At 37.6% G+C, this 24,325-nt stretch overlaps 2 protein-coding genes across 2 annotated transcripts in view; both read right to left on the reverse strand.

Moving 5' to 3' along the window:
* The window catches only part of LOC145329935 (uncharacterized), a 151,025-nt gene that overhangs the window by 4,189 nt on the left and 122,511 nt on the right, over nt 1-24,325 (reverse strand). Inside the window, exons 2-19 of the mRNA XM_080174415.1 lie at nt 16,906-17,079; nt 16,485-16,541; nt 16,077-16,164; nt 14,609-14,782; nt 14,109-14,423; nt 13,488-13,855; nt 12,676-12,784; nt 12,244-12,328; nt 11,285-11,394; nt 9,253-9,339; nt 8,843-8,905; nt 8,333-8,446; nt 6,873-7,015; nt 3,253-3,376; nt 2,762-2,959; nt 2,427-2,514; nt 1,987-2,070; nt 468-575 (exon numbers count right to left, since the gene is read on the reverse strand). Of these exons, the coding sequence (XP_080030541.1) occupies nt 468-575; nt 1,987-2,070; nt 2,427-2,514; nt 2,762-2,959; nt 3,253-3,376; nt 6,873-7,015; nt 8,333-8,446; nt 8,843-8,905; nt 9,253-9,339; nt 11,285-11,394; nt 12,244-12,328; nt 12,676-12,784; nt 13,488-13,855; nt 14,109-14,423; nt 14,609-14,782; nt 16,077-16,164; nt 16,485-16,541; nt 16,906-17,012 (2,422 nt within the window). The 5' untranslated portion in view covers nt 17,013-17,079. The remainder of the gene's footprint in view (nt 1-467; nt 576-1,986; nt 2,071-2,426; nt 2,515-2,761; nt 2,960-3,252; nt 3,377-6,872; nt 7,016-8,332; nt 8,447-8,842; nt 8,906-9,252; nt 9,340-11,284; nt 11,395-12,243; nt 12,329-12,675; nt 12,785-13,487; nt 13,856-14,108; nt 14,424-14,608; nt 14,783-16,076; nt 16,165-16,484; nt 16,542-16,905; nt 17,080-24,325) is intronic.
* LOC145329936 (homeobox protein extradenticle-like) lies at nt 17,080-20,761 on the reverse strand. Its single transcript, XM_080174417.1, has 5 exons — nt 20,406-20,761; nt 20,011-20,141; nt 19,424-19,763; nt 19,033-19,233; nt 17,080-18,797 (listed from the first exon to the last, which is right to left on the reverse strand). The coding sequence occupies exons 1-5, from the start codon at nt 20,571-20,573 to the stop codon at nt 18,615-18,617; spliced, it is 1,023 nt and encodes a 340-aa protein (XP_080030543.1). The 5' UTR covers nt 20,574-20,761; the 3' UTR covers nt 17,080-18,614.

The following is a 24,325-nucleotide window of genomic DNA, read 5'->3' on the forward strand; positions in this document are numbered from 1 at the left end:
AACAAGTTGGATAGGCATACTGATGAAAAGTAACTTTTCTAGAGCTTCAGTTTTAACGCCATCCAAGTGGTGTATAACTTTTAAAAAATAAATTATTTGATTGAATTAGGCTTCTTATACAATTTCTAAAATGTACCTTTTTTCCAGGGTTGTCATATTGGGCATTTTTTGGGGGGTTGCCCAAATCTGCCCAAAAGGACCAATAAAGGGCGGCCCAGAACTGCCCGCCTGATTTGACAACCCTGAATATTACCCAAAAATAGGCCCGCCTCACCCTCTTTTTTCAACCCCTCCTCTCCCCTTTTTCTCATCCCCAGAAACGGGGGGTGCCCAAAAGGACCCGATAAAGGGCAGCCCAACACCGCCCGCTTAAAAGCGCCGGCCCGATATAACAACCCAGTTTTTTTCTAAGATATTTCTTGCATTATGAAACCGTAGGGTAAATTCTGGCCTCATTATTTTCATACCTGGAACTTGTGTTCTGATATTTGTGACACCAGGTACAGTGCCCCTGGAGGTTCCAGAAAGCGGGAATGAGGTTCCAGGAAGCGTGTTCAATACAACTGTTGTTCCTCCTTAAAAAAAAAAAAAACGTTGTTACCCAATAGAATGTTTTAGCTATTTTGGAATCTCCATGATTACAGTCCAACATCCCTTTCCCCCAGTCCATAGAAACTAGCTTAAAACCATCGAAGACTTATGATTATAAGATTATCAATATTTGCTACAAATGAATCAAGCCATTCTAGAGATTATTTGCTAAACAAAACTTTAAACTTTTTACATGAAATATATTTCGTTTCTTGGTACAGGATAAAGTTCTGCATTTAGTATAAAACAAAAATAAAAAAAGGGGTGGGGGGCAGGGTGGGCATACAAAAAACCCACCCAAAAAAACCCACCCAGGGTTTTTTTAAAAACCCATTGAAAAAAAACCCAAGGTTTTTTGGGTTTTTGAAAAAACATTGAAATTTCACGTTAAAATTTACAAATTAAACCTCTATTTACTCAAAGACTAGGACCTAATAACATTTTAAAGCAAATTTTACCTAAAAAAACATAAAAAAATATGAAGTAATTATATAAATGATGCTCTACTTATTGTTCAAATGTTTCTGAAATTACTTTCTCTCAAAGCTTAATTTCAGAAAACGCTTTGCTACTAAATTGATGATATATAAATTGTGTAAATTACATAATCATAATTTATTTTTTAAAACTAAAACATAACAATTTATGAAAGGAAATAGTTACAGTGGCGTGCAGAGGGTTTTATTAAGGGGATGTAAAAAGGAAAAGACCTAATAATTTCTGGGAGGGGGGGGGGGGTTTGACAGCTTAAGAATCGAGTAGTAGGTTCAATGTTTTGAAGCTTTTAACCTACCCTCCCCCTTAATAAAATATTTTGTGCACCATTGCAAATAAGGGTTTATAATTGATCGGAATGCCAGCTTTCTTCATTAACTATCTAGTTTATTGTGAAATCTTGCTTACCTTTTACCTACAACAACATAAACATTAATATTTCATCAATATATCAAATGTATTTGACTCCTAAATGAAAAAACCCTAAAAAACCCATAAAAACCCAGGGTTTTAAGGGTTTTTATGGGTTGGGTTGGGCTTTTTTGAAAAACCCTGGGTTTTTCCCCACCCTGGTGGGGGGAGATAAAAAAAAAACATGTTATTGGGGGGCAAAAAATGTAAAAATTAAGAGAACTGAAAACATTTTTTTCCATGTTCCAAGAATATGTGGGATATTATGAATAAAATAAGGACTCCTTATTACCCAAGGAGTTCTGAAAATATTTTTCAATTTCCTGACTGGAAAAAACTAGGAGGGAGAAAAAAACAAAAAAATTTGGAACAGGAAACAAAATTATTCTTGTGGCGAATAAACACCCCTGGCCTACAATTAAATATCCTTGAAAAATGATTAAAAAATAAGGCTAGACCATAAATGGATTCCTAGAAGTGAAATTGAACCTGTAGAAGAAAGAAATGTGGGTGTACCGGGTGTAAGTTTAACAGGACTTTCTCCAACACCTTGTCCTATCTGAACACCTTTACCTGCAAAAAAAAAACATTTCTAGTAGATGTTTACCAAAGTTTGTCGAAAACGGTCAGAGATGCGTAGTTTTATATATAATTTATATGATTCTTTTACAATAGAATGAAGAATATTTATTTCAGTTATTAAAACTAGTTTTTTTCAGCACCGAGATGCCGAAGGAACGGAGTAAAAATACTGGTTTTAATCTTATGATTGTAATTTTATTTTAGTAGGAAACCGGATATAATAGACATAATTTTTTGGCATGGATGAGAACCGGTTCTAATCCACCGGATATTAATCGGTTTCGAATAAATGCGAAAAAATATGTTGTATAGAATTTCGAGAAAAATAAAATGTATGCCAATCCTACCTTGCAGTAGAGGAGAGTTATTGCCCTGCATGATAGGTATAGCAACAGTTACTCTGCCTGGCGTACTCGAGGCTACAGTCGTTGTCAACTAAATAAAAAAATGTAATAGTATTTACTAAAAGTTAAAGATCAAAAACTAAGTACCTTCTGCCTTTGCTACTATATTAATAACTATTTTTTTATACTTTCTAATCTATATTTCATATTTTATAATTGAATCAATTTAAATTAAACACACTGAAAAACTGAAAAGTTAGGGTAATCTTAGCTTAGTTTTATTATTTTACAAATTCAAGATATTAATTTTCTTGTGACCAACAATTCTGGAAGTATACCTGGTCTGTTCTTGCTTGGGTAGTGAACACCTTTTGTCCAGCGGCCGAGCCAACCGGGACAAGGATAGCTGTACTTCTGGCCAGTCCTGCTTGGCTGCTGGTCATCTGACTGGCCACTGACACGCCAGGCTGTAATCCTAGCAGCTGGGTTTGCATAAGTTGGCCACTGGATTGAGATGGTGCGGCAACTACAGTGACCTGAATAGGCAAGATAATAAGAAGATATTCAGTTGTCATAAATAAAGAAAGAATATCATGATATAAATTAAAAAATGATTAATGTATTATAAAGCATGGCCGACAGACTGACAGACCAAGTAAACAATAATCTAGATGCACTCATCGGCAATGGGAATTTACAACAAAATTCATCACCCTCACCTTTCCCGCAAGTGCTACTATAGGCCTCTAACGGCGCATCCACAAGTGCAAAGATAATATACCACCTCTGTTTCTATTAATAATGATTGCATGTGATAAACAAGGCTTACCTGGCGGCCTCCAGCGGATCCTAGAACCTGTAGGTTTTGTACACCTGTTGTCATCACTTGCTGTGAGTGTGACGTTTGTAAACCAGACGGAGATATGGAACTGGGCTGACTTATGGCAATGTATCTAAAATATATATTTTTTTTCTAATTTAAACTAAGTTGTGTTGTATTGGCTGTTCTTTGTCCGTTTCCGGTCCGGGTTGTCATCAGAAGGATGGTGGGGGGGGGGGGGGGCTTATGGTGGGGGCTCTGGAGGTGGGCGGAGGAGGGGAGGAAGACTAGTGAAACTTGGATGGGTGGAGAGGAAGGCAGCTACATGGGAGGGATTTTGCCAAAGGTCCATAGGAGTGAGATTTGTGGGATTATTTGGGCAGGAAAAGAGATGTTGGACAGTTTCTGGGGTAGGATTGGCGGGACAGGATGGGCAGTTGGGGGTAAGAGAAGCGTTGATGGAATGGAGGTAACTTTGGAGTTTAGGACAATAGTTGGATCTTAATTGGGAGAGGATGGTTCTGTAGTGCCTGGGAAGTTGGGTCTCGGAAGGGTTGATGTCAGGGGGGGCGTGGTTGAGGACAGGATTTGGGGGGTAGGAATTTATGGCTTGGGTAACAGCAGAGGTGTGGAGTCTGGAGATTGTGGATTTGTAGTTTGTAGGAAGGAGGGTGTTGTCGGGTGAAAGAAAAGGTTGTAGGGTAGGAAGGAACATGGATTGAAGGGTGGATTTTTTGGATCTAGGGCCAGGGGGGGTTGTGACGTTGTGGAAGGATGGATGGGAGGGACGGAGGGAGGAGGCCAGGTACTGGGAACATAAAAGGGAAAGGTGGTTCCGTACTGGTAGGATTTTGGTTTCTTGGTGGAGGTGGCTGATAGGAGATTTTTTAGTGGAACCAGTACAGATGCGGAGGGCTTGGTTTTGGAGGACTTGGAGTTTGTCAATGTTGTTTTTGGAGGTGTTAGGGAACCAAACAGGACAGGCATAGGTGGTGATGGGGCGGAGGAGGGTGTTGTAGGTGGTGAGGAGGGTCTCCTTCTGGTGGCCCCATTTGGTGCCAGCCAGACATTTGAGGATTCTAAGGCGGGAGGAAATTTTTGAGGAAATGGTGGAGACATGGGAACTGAAATTGAAAAAGGTGTCAAAGGTAACTCCAAGGATTTTAGGGGTTTTCTCAAGGGGAAGGGTGGAGCCATTAATTTGGACTTGAGGATGGAGGTTGGATTGGTGTTTGCGGTCGGGTGTGAAGAGGGTGACAGTGGATTTGTTGGGGGCGATGGAGAGGCCGTTGGAGGAGGCCCAGTCAGCGATTGAGGAGAGGTGGGAGTTGATGGATTCAACTGACTGGGGGATGTCAGGAGAGGAGTGGAAGGAGTTAAGGTCGTCGGCATAGGAGGAGGTGAGGGCAGGGGGAATGTGGGGGGCATCTGCTATGTAGAAGTTGAAGAGGACAGGGGAGATATCAGAGCCTTGGGGGACACCGGTATGGACGATTTTAGGAGAGGCATTGGTGTTTTGGTAGGAACAGAAAGCCATCCTGCCACGCAAGTAGCAGGACAGCCATCTGATGATGTTAGGATGAAGGTTGGAGGAGGAGATTTTTTGGAGAAGGAGGTGGATGGGGATGCAGTCAAATGCTTTGGAAAGGTCGATGGAGGCAACAGTTGTGCGGCTGGGAGGGAGGTTTTGGTTGAAGCCATTGGCAATGGTGGTGGAAAGGTTGAGGAGGGAGGAGGTGGTGGAGTGGAGGGGTTTAAATCCATGTTGTGAGGGGTGGGTGGAAAGGGATTGTTTTAGGTAGGGAAGGAGTAGGCGTTCAAGGACTTTTGCAGCAGGACAGAGGAGGGAGATTGGGCGGTAGGAGGTGGAGAGGTCAGGGGGTTTACCAGGTTTGAGGAGGGCAATGATTTTGGATAGTTTCCAAATGGCAGGGATGTTAGCAGCGGAGATGGAGAGGTTGAAAAGTTTGGTGAGGTAGGAAATGCCATTTGGACCAAGGTGTTTGAGGTGAAGGATGTTAAGGTTGTCAGGGCCAAGTGCAGAGGAATTGGAGGAATTTTTAATTGCTTCAAGGACAAGGGCAGGGGTGAATGGTTGGAAGTCTCTGTTAAGGTGGTTACGGCGGCGAATTTTGCGGATGATTTTTCTGGAGAAAGGGTTTGAAGTGTGGCGGGAGACAGAGGTGAATTGACTGGTGAAGGATTCAGCAATGTGGAGGTGGGAGGTGTGGACTTTGTTGTTGTTGAAGGAAATGGGTTGGTTGGAGGGAGGGGAGTTGTTTTTGCCGGAAAGGGATTTGAGAAGGGACCAGAATTTGGAAGGGTTTGTTCTATGGTCGGATTTAGAAAGGGTTTCTTGCCATTTTTTGTTGGAATGTTGGTTAACTATTGAGGAGATTTGGTCATTAAGGATTTGGATTTGAGGATCATGGGGGTTGGTTTCTCTTAAGGAGTCTCTTTGCTGGATGAGGGGTTTAGCAGACTGAGGGAGGGAGGGGTTTTGGTTTTTGATGAAGCCGGCAGGGACAGTGTGTTTGGAAGCAGTTTGAAGGATTTGGCGAAAAGTGGCTTCACCTTGGGAGCAGGAGGAAGGGTCAGGAAGGTCTTCAAAGAGGGTTTCGGTTTCAAGGGTAAAGGTGTCCCAGTCTGCTTTATGGAAGTTGTGGAAGGTTTTAACAGGGCGGGGGGTTCTGGTGATTTCAGGGAGGGAGAGGAGAATGGGGAGGTGATCAGAGCGGAGGGTGGTGAGGGTGTGCCAGGAGAAATCAAGGGCAAGGTGGGCAGAGCATAGGGAAAGGTCAGGGGATGTGGGTTGGCCGTTGGGGGGAAGGCGGGTAGGGGAATCCTCGTTGAGGAGGCAGAGGCTGCTCTCATTGAGTAAATATACCTAATTATTAGTGATGGGAATCCGGATCCGGAATCCGAATCCGCCCAATTTTCGGCCAATTTTGGAATCCGAATCCGGATCCGGAATCCGTTTTTTATAGCGGATTCCGGATTCTAAATTGGTAGGCTAAATTTAATCTAAATAGGTTAGAAAATACCAAGCACATTTTTAGGACATACGTAGCACTTAAATTTTTAAATTTACTAATGTGATGTAAATGTTTTAGTTATGCTGGAAGTCAACACTTTAAACAAATCAAGGCTTCAACCAAGTAACATAGTGATAAATTAACGAAAAAAGCTATCCCTCTGTGACGGACGGCCTTTTAAAATACTGCTAGAATCCGGAATCCGAATCCGGAATCCGCAAGAATCCGTCACTTTTTTTGACGGATTCCTTCAGAATCCGGAATCCGAATCCGGCCCAAAAATTCGACGGATTCCCATCCCTACTAATTATATATCAATGGTATTTCAAGCATTGAACACCCCCCCCCCCCACTTCTTATTTTGAAAAAATTGAAAATAATGGGAGCTCATACCCTACTGATCCCGTTCCCAATATTACCTAATCTAATCTAACCCTAAGTAAATAAACAAACTGAAAACTAACACCTTCCCAATATTTTTAACTTATTAGGGGAACTATGTGCTGGACTAGGCACTTTAAGGAAAACCACTGGCAAAATATCTATATATTTTTTTTCATACTTCCACAAAAAAAAAAAAAAATGGTATCCAACCTGACTGTTTGGTTTCCCTGGACATTATTCTGTAGCAGCTTTTGTTTGCTCAGCAGCTGTCCGTTGGGTCCAACAATGAATTGTCCCTGGGAAGTATTGATAATCTTCCCAGCCAGGGCTTGAGCTTGGGCTCCTTGCAGCACCTTAAACATTGCAACAATTTGTAGGTAAATTGGAAATAATAGGTGTCGAAACTTATTAATATACCGAAGTTAATCCTCTATTTTTCAAATCAAACTTATGAATTAAAAGATTAGTATTTATCTAGTATCTTGCCGCCTATTTCCAGGGATAAGGGATAGGAAACCTTGCCATTAATTAGGTCCCGGCCTAGATTCTAAAGGGATATTGCAACTATTACAAATTACTATCAAACTGGCGGACGCTCCCAAGTAGCTATCGCTCTAAACCAATAAGAATCGGCCTGTTTTTAACAACCAATCACCAATTGGCGAAAATTTTATAAGCAGACAATTCTAGAAAAAATAATGATTTCGTCTGCTACTAAAAAATAAATATAAATGGTGTTAGATCACATTAGCTTAATTATTAAATCTGCTTAGAGTTAAACATTAAAAAAGGGCCATACAGAAAAAACAAAAATAACGGAATTATTTTTTGGAAAGAAGGTAGCTACGAATTTTCATTTGGTAGTTTATAAATTAGATGTTGTATTTTGAATTTTTAAAATTTCATACGGAATTGATACAACACCTAAACCCTAATATATGTACAATACAACACAGTACAAATCTATCACTAATTAATAGTATCCAAAGAACTTGATAGAATGTTACCCAAGTGCATATTAATTTATTTATTTTTAATTTTAATTAGCAATGAAATTTTCAAATAAAATTTTGCAAATAATACAAACTAAAATCTGTCTGAGGGAAACCCAACAATAGCTTTCTGACAGTTCAAATTACCAAAGTAAAAGATAAAAAAAATTTGGGAGAGAAAAACTTCATTTTAACAAAAGCCATTAGTATATAGGTTTATAAAAAGTTATGTTTTTTACTTTAAACTAGCTACCTGAATTTGATTCTATACTTTATCTACACACACACACACACAGCTTTTTTATTAGCGTTTTATACGAACCAATGCGCCATCCCAAAACTGGTTTATAAGGCTAGAAATGGGCCTAGGCTTGAAATAGGCCTGAAATAATATTTTCCTACGTTTCCCATCCCCTATCCCTGCCTATTTCAGTGTTATTGTTTAGATTACTAGCAGAGGTGCAGTGGATCGGCAATAAGGTACCTAGTTCATACTACCTAGCCAGATCACCAAAATTGGTTTAAAAAAGAAAATATCTTCCTTTCCTAATCCTTATTTGATTTTGAACCCTTTTTAAATATTAAAAAGAGGAAGCTTGCGACAACACTATAGCCATTACTGCCCACCTTTGGTAAGTTAACAAAACGGTCCAAACAGAAGAATCCACAAGTAGTTACCTGTCCTTTCTGTGTGAGGACAATCCTGCCAGTTGGAGCTGCTGCCTGCTGGACCTGATCAAGTGTTGAAACGGCAGGTGCTCGAGTCTGCTGCAGGATTACTCGTTTACCATCCTATAAAAAATAGCTATTACCACTCATGATACATCATTTTTTTCAGGGTTTTCCCAGGTATCTTAAAGGATAAGACAATGGCGGTAAATTTATATACATTTCCTAATGACGATAAACAAAATTACCCCTTTAGTAGATTAAAATTATTAGTTGTAAAGTTTTATTTCTAGGTAATAGATTGGAAACTAACCCTGTGGGGCTACCCAGTACCCAATATTACTTAACCTGGCCTAAACAAATAAGCAAACAAGCGAAAAACTACCCTTTCTCCTTGTTTTAATACATTTCGAAATAAGGAGGAGGGGAGCGGGGATCAATGCTAAATAAGGTGACTTGGGAATAGTGCCCTTTCTTTACTTCCATAAAAATTTCCTCTCATAGGTGTAAGTAATTTACCTGCAGGATTAGTTGCTGGCCATTGCCAATAAGCTGACCAGGCCTTATCAACTGTTGAATAACCTACAACATAATTGATTCAATAACTTAAAATAAATAAAAGAAATAAGTAAATATTTAAAAATAATTATTATTGAATTTCTGATAGCTTCGAATAACAGATTTATAGTATAGATGTATATACAGATAACTACCTCCCCCCCTTTTCCAATGACCCTTTACGTCTGCTAACAAATTGTTTTCAGCTACTTGGCTGGTCCCGACACCATTGGTTGATTTTCAAAGACCCAATAAGAGTCAATACAAGATCATTGGGATAGGGGAAAAACAGTTATTTAACCTCTTCTCTCTCTAGTGTTTTACTCTAATCTTCGAAAAAATGAACTTGCAATTCATTCTTGTTTTATTACCTGTCTGTTAAGAATCTGCCTGGTAGTTCCAGCTTGAGAAGTGGTCGTCTGTACCTGGATAGGTATGCTTGTTTGCAGCTGGCCTCCCTATTTAAAACATGACTTGAATTAGGTAGGAGACAACAAAAGGTATGGAAACTTGTAGAATAAACAAAGAAACCTCTGATTATTATATTGCTCTAAAACTACTAGTGATGGGAATCCGGATCCGGAATCCGAATCCGGAATCCGGAATCCGCCCAATTTTCGGCCAATTTTGGAATCCGAATCCGGATCCGGAATCCGTTTTTTATAGCGGATTCCGGATTCTAAATTGGTAGGCTAAAATTACCGTCTTTTTTCTTATAACTCCCTCTGTTTGAAGGCAAAGATCAAAAAAAAATTTTCTACATAACAAATTTTAATAATTACTAATGTGATGTAAATGTTTTAGTTATGCTGGAAGTCAACACTTTAAACAAATCAAGGCTTCAACCAAGTATCATAGTGATAAATTAACGAAAAAAGCTATCCCTCTGTGACGGACAGCCTTTTAAAATTCTGCTAGAATCCGGAATCCGAATCCGGAATCCGCCAAAAATAAGAATCCGGAATCCGCAAGAATCCGTCACTTTTTTTGACGGATTCCTTCAGAATCCGGAATCCGAATCCGGCCCAAAAATTCGACGGATTCCCATCCCTAAAAACTACAGGGTGCGCCACATATCCTCGGACATTTTCTAAATTGTAAACAAATGAACATAAAATCGTCAATTTTAAAGATTTTATTAAATTTTAAAAACTGGGAAGCAAACTAGGTATATGACTTTTAGATCATTGATTAAAATCGCCGCCAGCATCAATCACCGCTTTTACCCGCCTCCTCAACCGCCGGCAGGCCCAGGTCAAAATGTACCTGTCCAAGATGGCGAAGTTCTCCTTAATAGTGGCAATGAGGGAGGTCTTTGTGGCATGGGCACGTCTATTGGTGCATGCTTCAAAGTAGCCCTAGGCACAAAAGTCCATTGAATTAAGATAGGGCTGCTGGGAGGCCCCATTTCCTTAGGAATGTGAGTAACCGCAGAATCCTAATTCACCCAACTTTCAAGCTCCCATTTGACACGGAGGCCTTTATTTAGACCACAGTTGAGCTAGAACGACGTTCTATACCTTTTTAGAAATGGCATGAAGATTCAAATAGGGTTGTCTGCACAATCCATAGTCTAAAATAAGTTTTTAAGTTCCATATGGGTCTCTAAAGTCCAGAACCGAGAAATTTTCACGATTTTACATGATTTTTGACGTTTTTGACATCTCTAAATCTGTCACGTTTCACTTTGCCGGAGTACTACAGCCAAGCCAATTTAGATAGAGAGCTCTAGTCTTTTTTAGTGTCTTACTTATGTATCTAACAGTATCCCCAGCAAGTTGCATAACTCTACCTCATCTACAGATGGTCTGAGGTCCGATTTATTGGGCCTAATCCAGATTATACCACCGGCGCAACTCGAATCTGCCTTGTTGAACATAAGCGCGGCCAGCTCGGAGTACGAGCCTATCTTTGTCCTAAGATTTTTTTGTGCTTAAAGGTCATTACCTAAGCCTTTTATAGTGGGGTCAAACGTCCTGATTGGTCAAGTAGTTTTGACGCTATGGCCGTTTAAAGAATGTCCGAGGATATGTGGCGCACCCTGTATCTATATAATATTCTCTAGGGCCCATACTAATATTTTATAATTTTGGTGTATTTTCATGCCTTATATTCAATAAGTTGATAGCTTATTTGTCTAATTAAGCTGTATAAGTATTTCTTTTTTCACAAGTAGTCGTTTTTTAAGAGGTTTCATTTATACAAGAAGCCCAACTAATTCATATCATCCTTATCTTATCAACAAGAAACCTACATTCGACAACCAATCAATCAAAATATAATCTGCAATCCAATGTCCCCTCCTTCCTCCCTGGTAATTGCATATTTCTATTTATAACATTAATTGACTACAAAAGATTCCTTTAATAACCGACTTGTTGAATATAAGTATTTAATCGGTACCTGTGATTGTTGTTGTAGATAAACCGTTCTTGTCTGCCCAGGAAGCTGTGTACTGGAAGTATTGATCTGTACAGGTTTGTGTCCACTTAGACCAGAAGTGCCAGGTAAACCTTAAAAATGCATAATATTTGCTGTAATGTGATATTTTTATAAATATTATAAATTATCTCATACGACGGGCAAGGCTGCTGTTAACCAACTATTTGATTGCACGATCTTTGTCTGGAAGTCATAACTGTGCAATGTAATAAGATGCGCCAAGACATACCCCCTGGACTCTAAATATTAATATCGCGCACCTGACATAGTAGCAGTAGGAACCATTTTTAACGTCTTATAGTTATGAGTATGACGCAGAGTTAAGCCGAGATTCGAACCTATCGCCTCCCAGACAACGAGCGGAGTTGCTACGCGTTGAACCACGGTCAAGAGTTAAAATATTACAGAATATTTGTAAAGATAAAAATCAAGCTAATACCCTCTTTGATATTTTTTTAAAGGTTATATTCCATATATAAAAGTAACAGGATGTAAGTCTGTGTGTCTGTACCGATAGATTTTGCAAACCGCTGAACTGATATTATTCTCCTTTGCAATCAATCTTCTCATTAAGGTCCAGGGAAGGTTTATAACTATTTTGGGGGAGGATACCACCACCCTCTCAAGACAAATCGGTTCTAGAAAAAGAGAGGGCTAGGTTTCTGGTAGAATCCGTAAAGGTGTGTGTTTTAAGGCTTAAAAATAGTAGTAGACCGATAATATTTACTGAATATGTGTATTTCTTATTGAAAAGAACTATAGACAAATTTTTTTTTTTTTTAAGTTAACATAATTTTTTATTGTTCTACTGCTGTTTTTTTTACTTATAACACATTACCTTTACGGATTTTACCAGAAACCTACCCCTCTCTTTTACTTAGAAGTCTCTAGGAGCCTAGATTTATTTAATTCAATCATACCTGTTGCAATGGAACTAGGTAAAACTGAACTCATGGCACCAGCCAGAGAAGTTATTACACCGGGGTTTGATAAGCTTGAACCAACCTAGAACAAACATATTAATAAGTATCTTAATTGAAACATATTTTAAAAAAGATGTAAAAATGCAGCAATAAGTATATTAATAGAAACAGTTGATCTTGATCAAGTTAAAATTTGCCTAAACATTAGGATTAAGATAGCCGTATAATCTAAAAAATTAATTCTTGAATCTGTCAAATACGCTTTTAAAGATAAGTATCTGGCTTGCGCTAGTTTTAGGCTATTTGACGATGGGGGCGGATGGGAGTACGTCATTCCCATAAAGAGAATCAAATACCCCCCCCCCCCTTTGCGTCCCAATCAACACTTTTGCAAATTAAAAATCTATCAAAAAATAATGTAAATATTACCTTGTTGGCTAGTTCACTTGTTGGCACTGGTTTAACTTGAGATAACAGGGCTTTAATATCTGTAACACCGCTGGACTTGATAACTGTTTGTCCCATGCCACCGCCAATGCTAAGATAATGCAGGTGTTCATATAGTTTGATTATTTACTCTCAATGGAGAAGATGCTAGGACGGGGGATGTAATTTTTAATTGTAAACTGCGAGGGGACGATAAGGATTTACTCTGGAACGAAAAGAATCAGGGAAGAAAGGGACATTCGACCTTAAATTCAAGTACCCAAAGTTTTAAAATCTCGTATTTTATTTGTATACTTTAAAACTCTTGGTACTTTTGAATTGTTGTTTAACTAAGTCGAGTGTCTAAACGTTTCAATTAATAGTTTTAATCTAAAGAAGGGCCATTTTTGTCTATCATCATTTGGTGGGTATGTACGTAAATCAATTTACAATTTATTGTCCAATCTGTTAAGATCTCTGGTACACATGGAGTTAAAAGGGGGGGGGGGGGGGGAAGGAAATATGGTGACTCGTCACACGACATACCAGCAATTTTATTTTGGGTGCTACTCCCTTAGTTTTAAAGATATTTGGGGGAAAACTTTTTGGTTGTGTCACTAATTACTAAGGGAGTAGCACCCAAAATAAAATTGCTGGTATGTCGTGTGGCGAGTAACCTACCCCCCCCCCCCTCCCCCTTTGCTTTAAGCATTTTGCAATAAAGATAATCAGCTTCCTATAATTCTTCTGGTTATGAAATAATCCACTCTCCTCACCGGAGTGACCTGACCATACTGAATAATCTATATGAAAACCTAGAAGACAAAAGTTGTTGTTGTGTTGGTTGTTGGCTGACCACAATACGACTTCCACCGCCGCCAACCGCCGAATTTGGTCCACTCATATATTGACTTATCGGCGGCTGTTGCTGCAGATTCGATGCTGATTGGTTGACAACCGGCCGCTGCGATAACATCACTTTGGAGGGAGATTCGCCAGGCTGTAGGGTTCGCAGGGATATGCCGAAGCCGTTCGCGTTTTTGGTCAGCATCACTATCTGCTTCTGGCCCTTGTTGATTCCGTTCTTTGGTGTTACGGTGAGCAGTACGGGCCGGTCAGATGCTCCGGCCAGCACACTCTTAGGTACGTTAATTGGTTGCATAATTGTACTTCCATCTGCTCCCTAAAAAAATTACAAATAAAAAAATCAAGATCTACTTTAAATTGTTGCATGCTAGCTTGTTATACAAATGTTTAAAAATATTTTATGGCAATGTCTTTCTCTTTTATTTTCTTGAAGCACCTTCTGATTTAAAAATCCGCTTAATCCCTTGCTTTTAGTACCTAATATAGCTGTATTTAAATATGGAAGAGGTTTAAAGATTATTTTTAACCTTCATTGTCTCCTTCCTCCTTTGATAAATTTTCAATCTTACCTTGAGTGGTACTTGGATAGAAATCAACCCTCCGCTGGCGGTGATTGACGGCGTGGGATTCTGTGGTAGTGGCGCCGACACGGCTTGAATTGGCGGCCTATTCAATTCTTTCAACGGTATAGGCGTGAGACTGGATAGCGCCGCCGGGATTGTGGTTGGTAGATGCGGAGGCGGTACCCGCACGGAATCTGGCGGCAATTGGGATTGCGGAAGTGGGGTGGTTGGAAGCTGGGGTAACGTTGGAAAGGATTTGGTTGCCGCCAAAGCGGCTGGGCCTTGTAGGTTGGGCGGCTTTTTATAAGAAGCTGTTGGATCCTAAAAAAAGGGGATGATTTAGGGAATTTAATGTTTTTGGTTATTATAACTTATACCATTTGTGACCACAATTGCTTTGCATTTAACATATTTATACCAAAGTGCAATACAACCGTTTCAAAGATGTAAAGTGACAAATTAAACATAAAATTAAAACAAAATATTACAATGATATCCATAGGTACCTTGATTCTCTTTTCATCCTTCTCCTTGTGTGCTTTCTTTTCAAGATTCTTAAGTCTCTCAAGTTTTGTTTGGGAAATAGGTTTGGTTTCCTTTATTTCATCTTTCACTTTTACGATGTTTTCAAAATTATTGTTTAATTGCGCAACTTCCGATTTTATTTTGCGTTTCTTTTCCTAAAATTAAAATATTATATTCAGGAATAGCTTTCTATAATACAAAGTAGGATAAAGTATGTCCTCCGTCTGTCTTTCTCAGGGTTGTCGAATTGGGCACTTTTTTTGATATTGGGCGGCCCAATTGCCCAAAAGGGTTTTAAGCGGGTTTTGGGCGCCCAAAAGTGGTTTTGGGCACCCTTTTTGGGCAAATGTCGTTAAAAGTGTATAAAATAGCCTAAAACCATACCGAGACTTATTATTAGAAATAAAATAGCCTAAAACCATCTCAGGACCTATAAAAGCTCCACTGAAAAGGAGAACCATATCGGTTCAGCAGTTAGCGAAATCCTTCTCTAGATACAAAAAAGCTTACTAATTTATATAGTTAACTAGCGGCTACGGCCCTAGAGGCCTCTAGGGGCACTTGAGGAGGGGAGAGTCAAATTTGATAACCCAATTATTATATTAGATTTGAAAAGAAAAAGTTAAAAAAAATTTGGAGGGAATTATTTTTTTGGGGTTGGGGGGGAGTGTGTTGCCTCCCCCTATTTTTATTTTGGGGGGGGTGTAATTATTTTCTAGGGGCGATTTTTCTTAGGAGGGTGGTGGTACCCTCCCCCAAAATAGTTATAAACCTTCCCAGAACCTATGAGAAGCTACAATGTTAAGGAGAACCCGATCGGTTCAGTGGTTAGCGAGATCCTTCGGTACTAACACACAGACACACATCCTGTTACTTTAGTATAAGGATATCACCCAAAAAATAGGCCCGCCCCTTTCTTTTTTCACCCCCTCCCCTTTTTCTCTCCCCCTAAAAGGGGGATGTCCAAAACTGCCCAAAAGGACCTTGTATTGGGCGGCCCAAAACTGCCCGCCCAAAATGACAACCCTGGTCTTTCTGAAGCTTAATATCTCGATAACCGTTAAACCGTTTGTGTCCTAATCTTTATGTAATATAGCACTGGCTCCTGTGGTGAGATTAAAATATTGGGATAACCCAACCACCAAAAAAGGAAAAAACGTCCTCCCTCCAATTTTTTTTACCAAACAACCTTCCAATCTAAGATAAGTAAACTTTTGCGATTTTTTTAATTAACACATAGGTATTGTATTTTAAAGTGTTTTTTTTTCAACAATAAGCGGCTAAAAGGACAGATAAGGGACAAAGTAAATATGATTGTTTGGTCTATAAAATTCGAAATCCCTTCTTGGATAGCAGCTGAATAAACCTCATTTTTTATAACAATCTCTTACTGAACGACATATATCCTTGTTTTATAAAAGCAGCGCTTTTCACTGTATCATGTTTTACCTGATTCAATATATCTTGTGTTAATGGAGTAAATAGGACGTTGAGATAATGAGGCTCAACTAATAAAGTTTCTGTAGTACTACTTAATCTAAAATAAATTATGAATTAGATTGAATAGATTGCCATCTTAAATATAAGTAACATGTTGTCTCTATGTCTGTATTTATGTCCACTAAGATCTCGTTAATGAATGAAAAGATTTTTCTGTCATTTAAAAAGAAAGTTTATGCAAGGCTTCAGTGGAGTTATTAGGCTATTAGGAGGGGAGGTGGATGTTCAGACACCATCACATGATATATGGCCCCAATACAAAAATTTTAAGAAAAATAACATACCACTAAAACGAGATTTGTTATTATACCCCCGTTCCCTTAATGCGTTATAAAGGAGTCAAGAATTAAAAAGTACCTATTTTCATCTAAATTCTTTAATCTCTGACATTCTACGGTTGGCTCACAGTATATTCTAAAAATAAATGCCTAATAAATAAAATACCTAGTTTTTTAGAAAGGAGCTACTCATAAAGTTAATCAAAAAACGACGATTAAGACAAATATCATAGCTACTTATCGTATCTTATTTTCATATTTGTAGAAAATTTTCTGTAATGCGATTCTATATACGATTTTTTCTGTATAACTGAGAACCGGTTCTAATCCAGTGAGTATTGATCGTTTTTAACTTATTCAAATAACGCAAAGCTGCATTACAAACCAACAAATTGTTTATTTTATTTATCCCCCCCCCCCCCTCTTTTTTTAGCAGAATATACACCCTTGTAAAGTAGATTTGCTGCTTTGCTTATGTATATTCTCAAATTGAATTTTACCTGATTTCTTCTGTTTGCTTATCAGAATTAAGCTTCTGGATTGCGGGGACACCAAGATCCAAATTAAAGGCATCACTACTGTTGCTTATTCTGTACCGTGAATGCATTTTCTAATATCTTTATCTTCTCTGCATGTACATTATAAATTGTGTTTTTCTTTATATATATAGTCTATCTGAAATTTTAGATATTGCTCAAAAAAGTTATCATATTTTCTGAGGAACATACAAACAGAAAATCATAGCAATGAAAAGATGGATGTATTATGCTATCAAAAAGTTTAAAATTACAATGTTTGTATGCTTTTTATGAATTAAGGCGATATAAAAAGATATTTCTAAAGTAAATAGAGACACATTTTATTAATCGCATAACCATTAAAATTAAGAGCAGACTTTTAAAAGCTACCAAGTAAATCATAACAGAACATAATAAGTGAAGTTTTTTTTAATCAGTGTAGATTCTTTATGTTTTACAGAAGAAAAATACTAAAATTGCCGACTTTACACGATACAAAATTTTTTTTTAAATTTTTAAGTGATGTAAATAATTTAAAATGGAAGGAAATATTCTTATAAGCTAATAATCACAAAGAGAACATTTTATATTGCATAGATGGATAAAATAATTGCCAGTCTTAAGGTTAAAAATTAAACTTCATTTGAAAAAATTATATTTTTAAGTTTCTTGATTTTCAAAAATCTAGGTATTCAACAAGTTTTGAATTCTTTACAAAAAAAAATATTATTGTTGTAACACAAAATATCTACTCATAATACATATCAATCATAACGACTATTTACAAAATTAAGTAGAATAGGTAGAGATTTCTTTCTTATTTTCTCATATTAAATTACCTACCTTTATGTTTTTTTTCAGAAGTTGCTAAAATAATTGAGCGATTCAATATTTATTTAAGTATTTTTTTATGAGTTTTGTATTTGATAAAATAAGATTGAATGTAGTCCAGGAAGATGATAAGAAATCTAAAGATGTAAACACTTCGCCTAATTGTAAAATTGGTGCATGCATAGGTGAAAACTACTTACAAAACTAATATTGCATCTTATACATGTAAATCAAAATTTCATTCTCTCATTTTAATGCATATTTTATCTAACTTTATTTGATGAAAAACGTACAAAATCTATCAGTCCAGTTGAATTTAGGTTATTTATAATAATATGTATTATATCATCTTCTAACAGACAAGCAGTAAGTACAAAACCTTACAAACACAAAATTGGACATAAACAACAATAACATAACAAAATATTTTATGTAAAGTAAGAATCTTCAACCATATTATCTTAAAATGATCCATATCACTAAGAACATTAAAAATATCTAGGTATATTGTTAAAGTGAAACCCTGTAATATATCAGTTAATTTCATTCGTTGTTGGTTGTTAAATTCCTTCCAAAATTAGGATGATAAGAATTTAGTTTTAAAAAACTTATCCAACTTAAAAATAAAATAATACATTAGATTTTCTATACACAAATACATAACTTAAAATTACTATTTAACAGAGCTAGGAAAAGATAAAGTTTTGTTAAAAAAAACAGACAGATTTAATCATGAAATTAAATTACATTTTTATATAAAATCTTTGTCTGCTCTCTGTTGTACTTTTATGTTTGTTTAAACTTGTCCCTCTCCGTGGAAAATAATATTTACAGGCTTTATCTATGGGGCAAGTTAGTAACTAATACCCACCTTCTCCAGAATATTGACTACCCCCCCACTGTGGTGACATCATGGGTCCAGGGGAGCCCCCCGGGGTCAGTGTAGCTTGGGCAGCCTTGGCCGCATACATGTTTGCCTCCTCCTGGGCTTTTACTATGTTTTTCTTGTATCTAATTCTTTTGTTTCCAAACCAGTTGCTCACCTAAAATGAAATAATAATTTTACAAAAATTTAAAATATAGAAATATGAACTTCTAAATGATGTTTCTTAGATCTGCGTGAAATTTTGAAATTTTTTAACTGGTAGAATTATGGGCATTGGGGCCTTGGCATGGTTTATTCATTTTGATACAAAGTAGAGTAATGTCTTAGGTGAGTCCGTTCAAGTAGAGCATAAGAAAGAAATTGATCATATATAGAAAACTACACAAACTTACTTGAGAAACTGAGATTCCACACTTTCTAGCCAATTCCTCCTTCGCCTCTTCGCTAGGATAAGGGTTAGCAAGGTGCGAGTAGAAATATTCGTTCAGCACTTCTGTTGACTTTTTGGTAAAGTTGCGTCGTTTACGACGCTGGTCCAGAAATCTTGAACGAAGAATCATAATTGCTTCACATGTACTTTGCTTTAGTTGGACCTAAATAATAAACAATATTACTTAGTTTAATTTATAGCTTATGCCTTAGAAATTAATAATGCCAACTGTCATTACAAACCCCATAATATATTATTTTCTTAATATCTTCCGTCCGAAAGTTTCTGCATGTTTAGGGAAGCCCTTGCACGCCAACACAAAACAAGATAGTTTTTTCTATACGAATACTTACTTGAATAGAGGTGAACTTTTTCTGAATTATGTTAACCATCCTTTCAATTTCTTTCGGCGTTATGGGCCGAGTTCTGGACTGTTCACGCAACAAATTCATAACATGAGTGGTGAACTCCTGACAAGATTGGTCATACTTCTCCAATTCTTGGTGGTAAATATTTCTAATTTGATTCAGCTGGGCCTTGTAGTCTGCATGCTCAATGCTTGTCTCGGGGTTCACAGATGGCGGAGCCGCGACGGCACTACCGTTTTTATCGGGTCCAGCCACGCCTTCGGCAATTAACATGTTGTCAAGACGCATGAGTTGGGGATCTGGGGGATCGTCATCGGTAACATTTCTTAAAATAACATAAATTGAATTAGGTATACACAGGGTGGGGAAAAACACTACATCTAAATATCTCACTATTTCATAAATATCAACTAAATTGACTGATCTTATTCTAATCTCCATATGTCAGACTTTTGGATAGACAAGTAAGGTAATCTTTAGAAATGCCCCAATTATATAAGGAACAAGCAAGGGAAAAGTTACACTTTCTCAGCTCGCAAAATGTGGGATTTCACCTTCCATCCCTAGCTTACCTTGTAGTGATTCCAGTTCTTTCTTTGATTTCACAGAGCACACTGAATAGGGCAGACTTCATTCTATGGGCAGAAAGTGAGTGCTTGCGAGACTGAGCCTCGTCCAACGTTTGATCAGTTATGTTTAAAATCTGTTCAATAAGATGAAATTAGGAGAGAATAAAGCATTAGTTAGGTTAAATCAATCTTTTTAACATTTGATTCATTTAGATAGGTTTATATAAATTAAGATCATCTAAAGCCTTCAGTTAGGGGTGTAAATACCCCCCCCCCCCTTTATAAGAGAATATTTACACCAAGATTTTAACTTATTTGAATGTTGACTAACAGAAAAGTTTTTATAGATGTTAATGATAAAAAGCTATGCGCGCATTGCTTTGGAAATTTCAACTTTCCTGGTCTAAAAGTACATTGATATCAGAATAACGATTTTCTGGGTGGTGGTGACCCCCTCCGCCATCCCCATTGAGCTGGTGGTGTTGGGAAGTAGGGACAGGGGGCGAGGGGATATCAGTCACCTCCTGCTTCGCCCCAAAATAGCCAGGTCCGTGCATATTATCCATTTCAATGATTTATTTGTTACACAAATTGGAATTATCACTTCCTTGTTGGTTGGCGTTGGTTTTGCGCTATATCCCAGCGATATTTTATATTTTAACGATCTTATAAATTTTTTTTCGTCTAGCTATTACTTCACTGTTTTTTCTAAACTTTTATGACATAATACATTAACACCGTGTGCCTATACTAATTGTCTGAAAAAAAAATATAGATTAATAACATAAGAATAATTCATTAAATATGTTTTTTTTCATATACTTACACAATTATTTAATCAAAAGCAAAAAGTTTTGATATGAAAACACACGATTTCAGAAACTTGAACAATTCATATGTAAACAATAACTAAATAAATTTATTTATCATGAGTCAAAATATAGCACTTTATTTACTTGAAAATAGGTTAGGTGGTTTAATTTTTAATTTTTGGCTTGAAAAATTGAAAATAAAGCTTTAAAAGTTAAAAGTAAGAAGGCAGAAAGAAATCAAATGCTTGAAAAACAGGTATGTCGTTTTTTACTATAAAAATCCCTTTTTTTCATCTGTCAATTTAAAATTATAAAAATCCTACGGTCAGTTTAATAAATTTTAAACATATTACTTGAAATTTGGATTATATTTTTGTGATTTTCCTTAATAAAATGTTTTTATTTAGTAGCGGGAGTGAAACTACGACTAAGTTGGCAACAAAGATAATCCTAAAAATGGGGAATTTTTTTTGAAATTCGATTACCCTGTTGAATGGGCAGGAAATTTTGACAGAGGTGCCAGTAAACTAATACTATAAAAGGTACAGCACTTTTACTTATTTTATAATTGAATTTTTTTTTGTTTCTACTAGGTAATTACGACTACAAATTTCGGCACCATCCCAGTTGAGGAGTGAGATTCTACCCCATGTGAAAAAATAAACCCCCCCCCCCCGCCATCTGTCAAAATAAACCCCCCCCCCCGGCATCATGTGATTTGTACCCCATCTTAAATTTTGGTCCCTGTAATTTTCAATGTATAAAACAAAGCTTGGTGGTAATAAACTATGAGTTATAGGGGTAAAATATTACATATGGGGTAAGTATAAATAATATGGGGAACAAAAATCACACATGGAGGTCCAAAAATTAATATGGGGTCATTTTTTCATGATGGGGTAGCTTCAAGTGCTTATATCTGGAGAACTGTAAGAGATAGAGGCCTAGTTGCTTGACTGTGGTAACTCAGATTTACATAAGAAAGCACATGGGGTGTCAAAATTTGAGATGGGGTATTTTTTTCATGATGGGGTGTCAAAATTTGATATGGGGTATTTTTTTCATGATGGGGTAGGTTTGAGTGCTTATATCTGGTGAACCGTAAGAGATAGAGGCCTAGTTGCTTGACTGTGGTAACTCAGATTTAAATAAGGAAGCCATTTATGCACATGGGGGACCAAAATATGATATGGGGTATTTTTTTCATGATGGGGGTAGTTTCAAGTGCTTATATCTTGAGAACCGTAAGAGATAGAGGCCTAGTTGCTTGACTGTGGTAACTCAGATTTACACAAGGAAGCCATTTATGCACATGGGGGACCAAAACATGATATGGGGTATTTTTTTCATGATGGGGGTAGTTTCAAGTGCTTATATCTTGAGAACCGTAAGAGATAGAGGCCTAGTTGCTTGACTGTGGTAACTCAGATTTACATAAGGAAGCCATTTGTGCACATGGGGGACCAAAACATGATATGGGGTATTTTTTTCATGATGGGGGTAGTTTCAAGTGCTTATATCTTGAGAACCGTAAGAGATAGAGGCCTAGTTGCTTGACTGTGGTAACTCAGATTTACATAAGGAAGCCATTTATGCACATGGGGGACCAAAATATGATATGGGGTATTTTTTTCATGATGGGGGTAGTTTCAAGTGCTTATATCTGGAGAACCATAAGAGATAGAGGCCTAGTTGCTTGACTGTGGTAACTCAGATTTACATAAGGAAGCCATTTATGCACATGGGTGACCAAAATTTGATATGGGGTATTTTTTTCATGATGGGGGTACTTACAAGTGCTTATATCTGGAGAACCGTAAGAGATAGAGGCCTAGTTGCTTGACTGTGGTAACTCAGATTAAAGTAAGGAAGCCATTTATGCACATGGGGGTACATAAATTAATATGGGGGTCATTTTTCTATGATGGTGGGTAAAAATTGAATATAGGGGCCAATTTTCTATGATGGGGTTGGGGGTTGAAATTAGGTTAGGTTAGGTGAAGTTAGGTTAGGTTAGGTTAAAATGGGTTAGGTTAGGTTAATATGGGTTAGGTTAGGTTAAGATGGGTTAGGTTAGGTTAAAATGGGTTAGGTTAGGTTAAGTTTGTTAGGTTAGGTTAAGATGGGTTAGGTTAGATTAAAATGGGTTAGATTAGGTTTAGTTGGTTCATGTTAGTTTAAAATTGGTTAGGTTAGGTTAGGTTAAGTTAGGTTAGGGTCTCCTGCACAGGTTAGGTAATATTGAGGAGCCCTGCAAGGTTAGGGCCCCCGGGGGGGCCTAACCTTGCAGGGCTCCTCAATATTACCTAACCTAACTTAACCTAATTCCCTCTCCACCATAACAAATGGCCCCTATATTCAATTTTTACCCACCATCATGAAAAAAAACAACCCCATCAAATTTTGGTACCCTATGTTCATGAAGGGATTAGGAAATATTGAGTAGCCTTGCAGAGTTAGGGTCTCCTGCACAGGTTAGGTAATATTGAGGAGCCCTGCAAGGTTAGGGCCCCCGGGGGGCCCTAACCTTGCAGGGCTCCTCAATATTACCTAACCTAACTTAACCTAATTCCCTCTCCACCATAACAAATGGCCCCTATTTTCAATTTTTACCCACCATCATGAAAAAAGAAACCCCCAACAAATTTTAGTACCCTATGTTCATTAATGGCTTCCTTATGTAAATCTGAGTTACCACAGTCAAGCAACTAGGCCTCTATCTCTTACCGTTCTCCAGATATAAGCACTTGAAACTACACCCATCATGAAAAAATACCCCATATCAAATTTTGGTCCCCCATGTACATAAATGACTTTCTTATGTAAATCTGAGTTACCACAGTCAAGCAACTAGGCCTCTATCTCTTACGGTTCTCCAGATATAAGCACTTGAAACTACCCCCATCATGAAAAAAATACCCCATATCATATTTTGGTCCCCCATGTGCATAAATGGCTTCCTTATGTAAATCTGAGTTACCACAGTCAAGCAACTAGGCCTCTATCTCTTACGGTTCTCCAGATATAAGCACTTGAAACTACCCCCATCATGAAAAAAATACCCCATATCATATTTTGGTCCCCCATGTGCATAAATGGCTTCCTTATGTAAATCTGAGTTACCACAGTCAAGCAACTAGGCCTCTATCTCTTACGGTTCTCCAGATATAAGCACTTGAAACTACCCCCATCATGAAAAAAATACCCCATATCATATTTTGGTCCCCCATGTGCATAAATGGCTTCCTTATGTAAATCTGAGTTACCACAGTCAAGCAACTAGGCCTCTATCTCTTACGGTTCTCCAGATATAAGCACTTGAAACTACCCCCATCATGAAAAAAATACCCCATATCATATTTTGGTCCCCCATGTGCATAAATGGCTTCCTTATGTAAATCTGAGTTACCACAGTCAAGCAACTAGGCCTCTATCTCTTACGGTTCTCCAGATATAAGCACTTGAAACTACCCCCATCATGAAAAAAATACCCCATATCATGTTTT

Source organism: Acartia tonsa, chromosome 10 (assembly GCF_053477335.1).
Source record: "Acartia tonsa isolate MP-2025a chromosome 10, ASM5347733v1, whole genome shotgun sequence".
NCBI classification, from domain to species: domain Eukaryota; kingdom Metazoa; phylum Arthropoda; class Copepoda; order Calanoida; family Acartiidae; genus Acartia; species Acartia tonsa.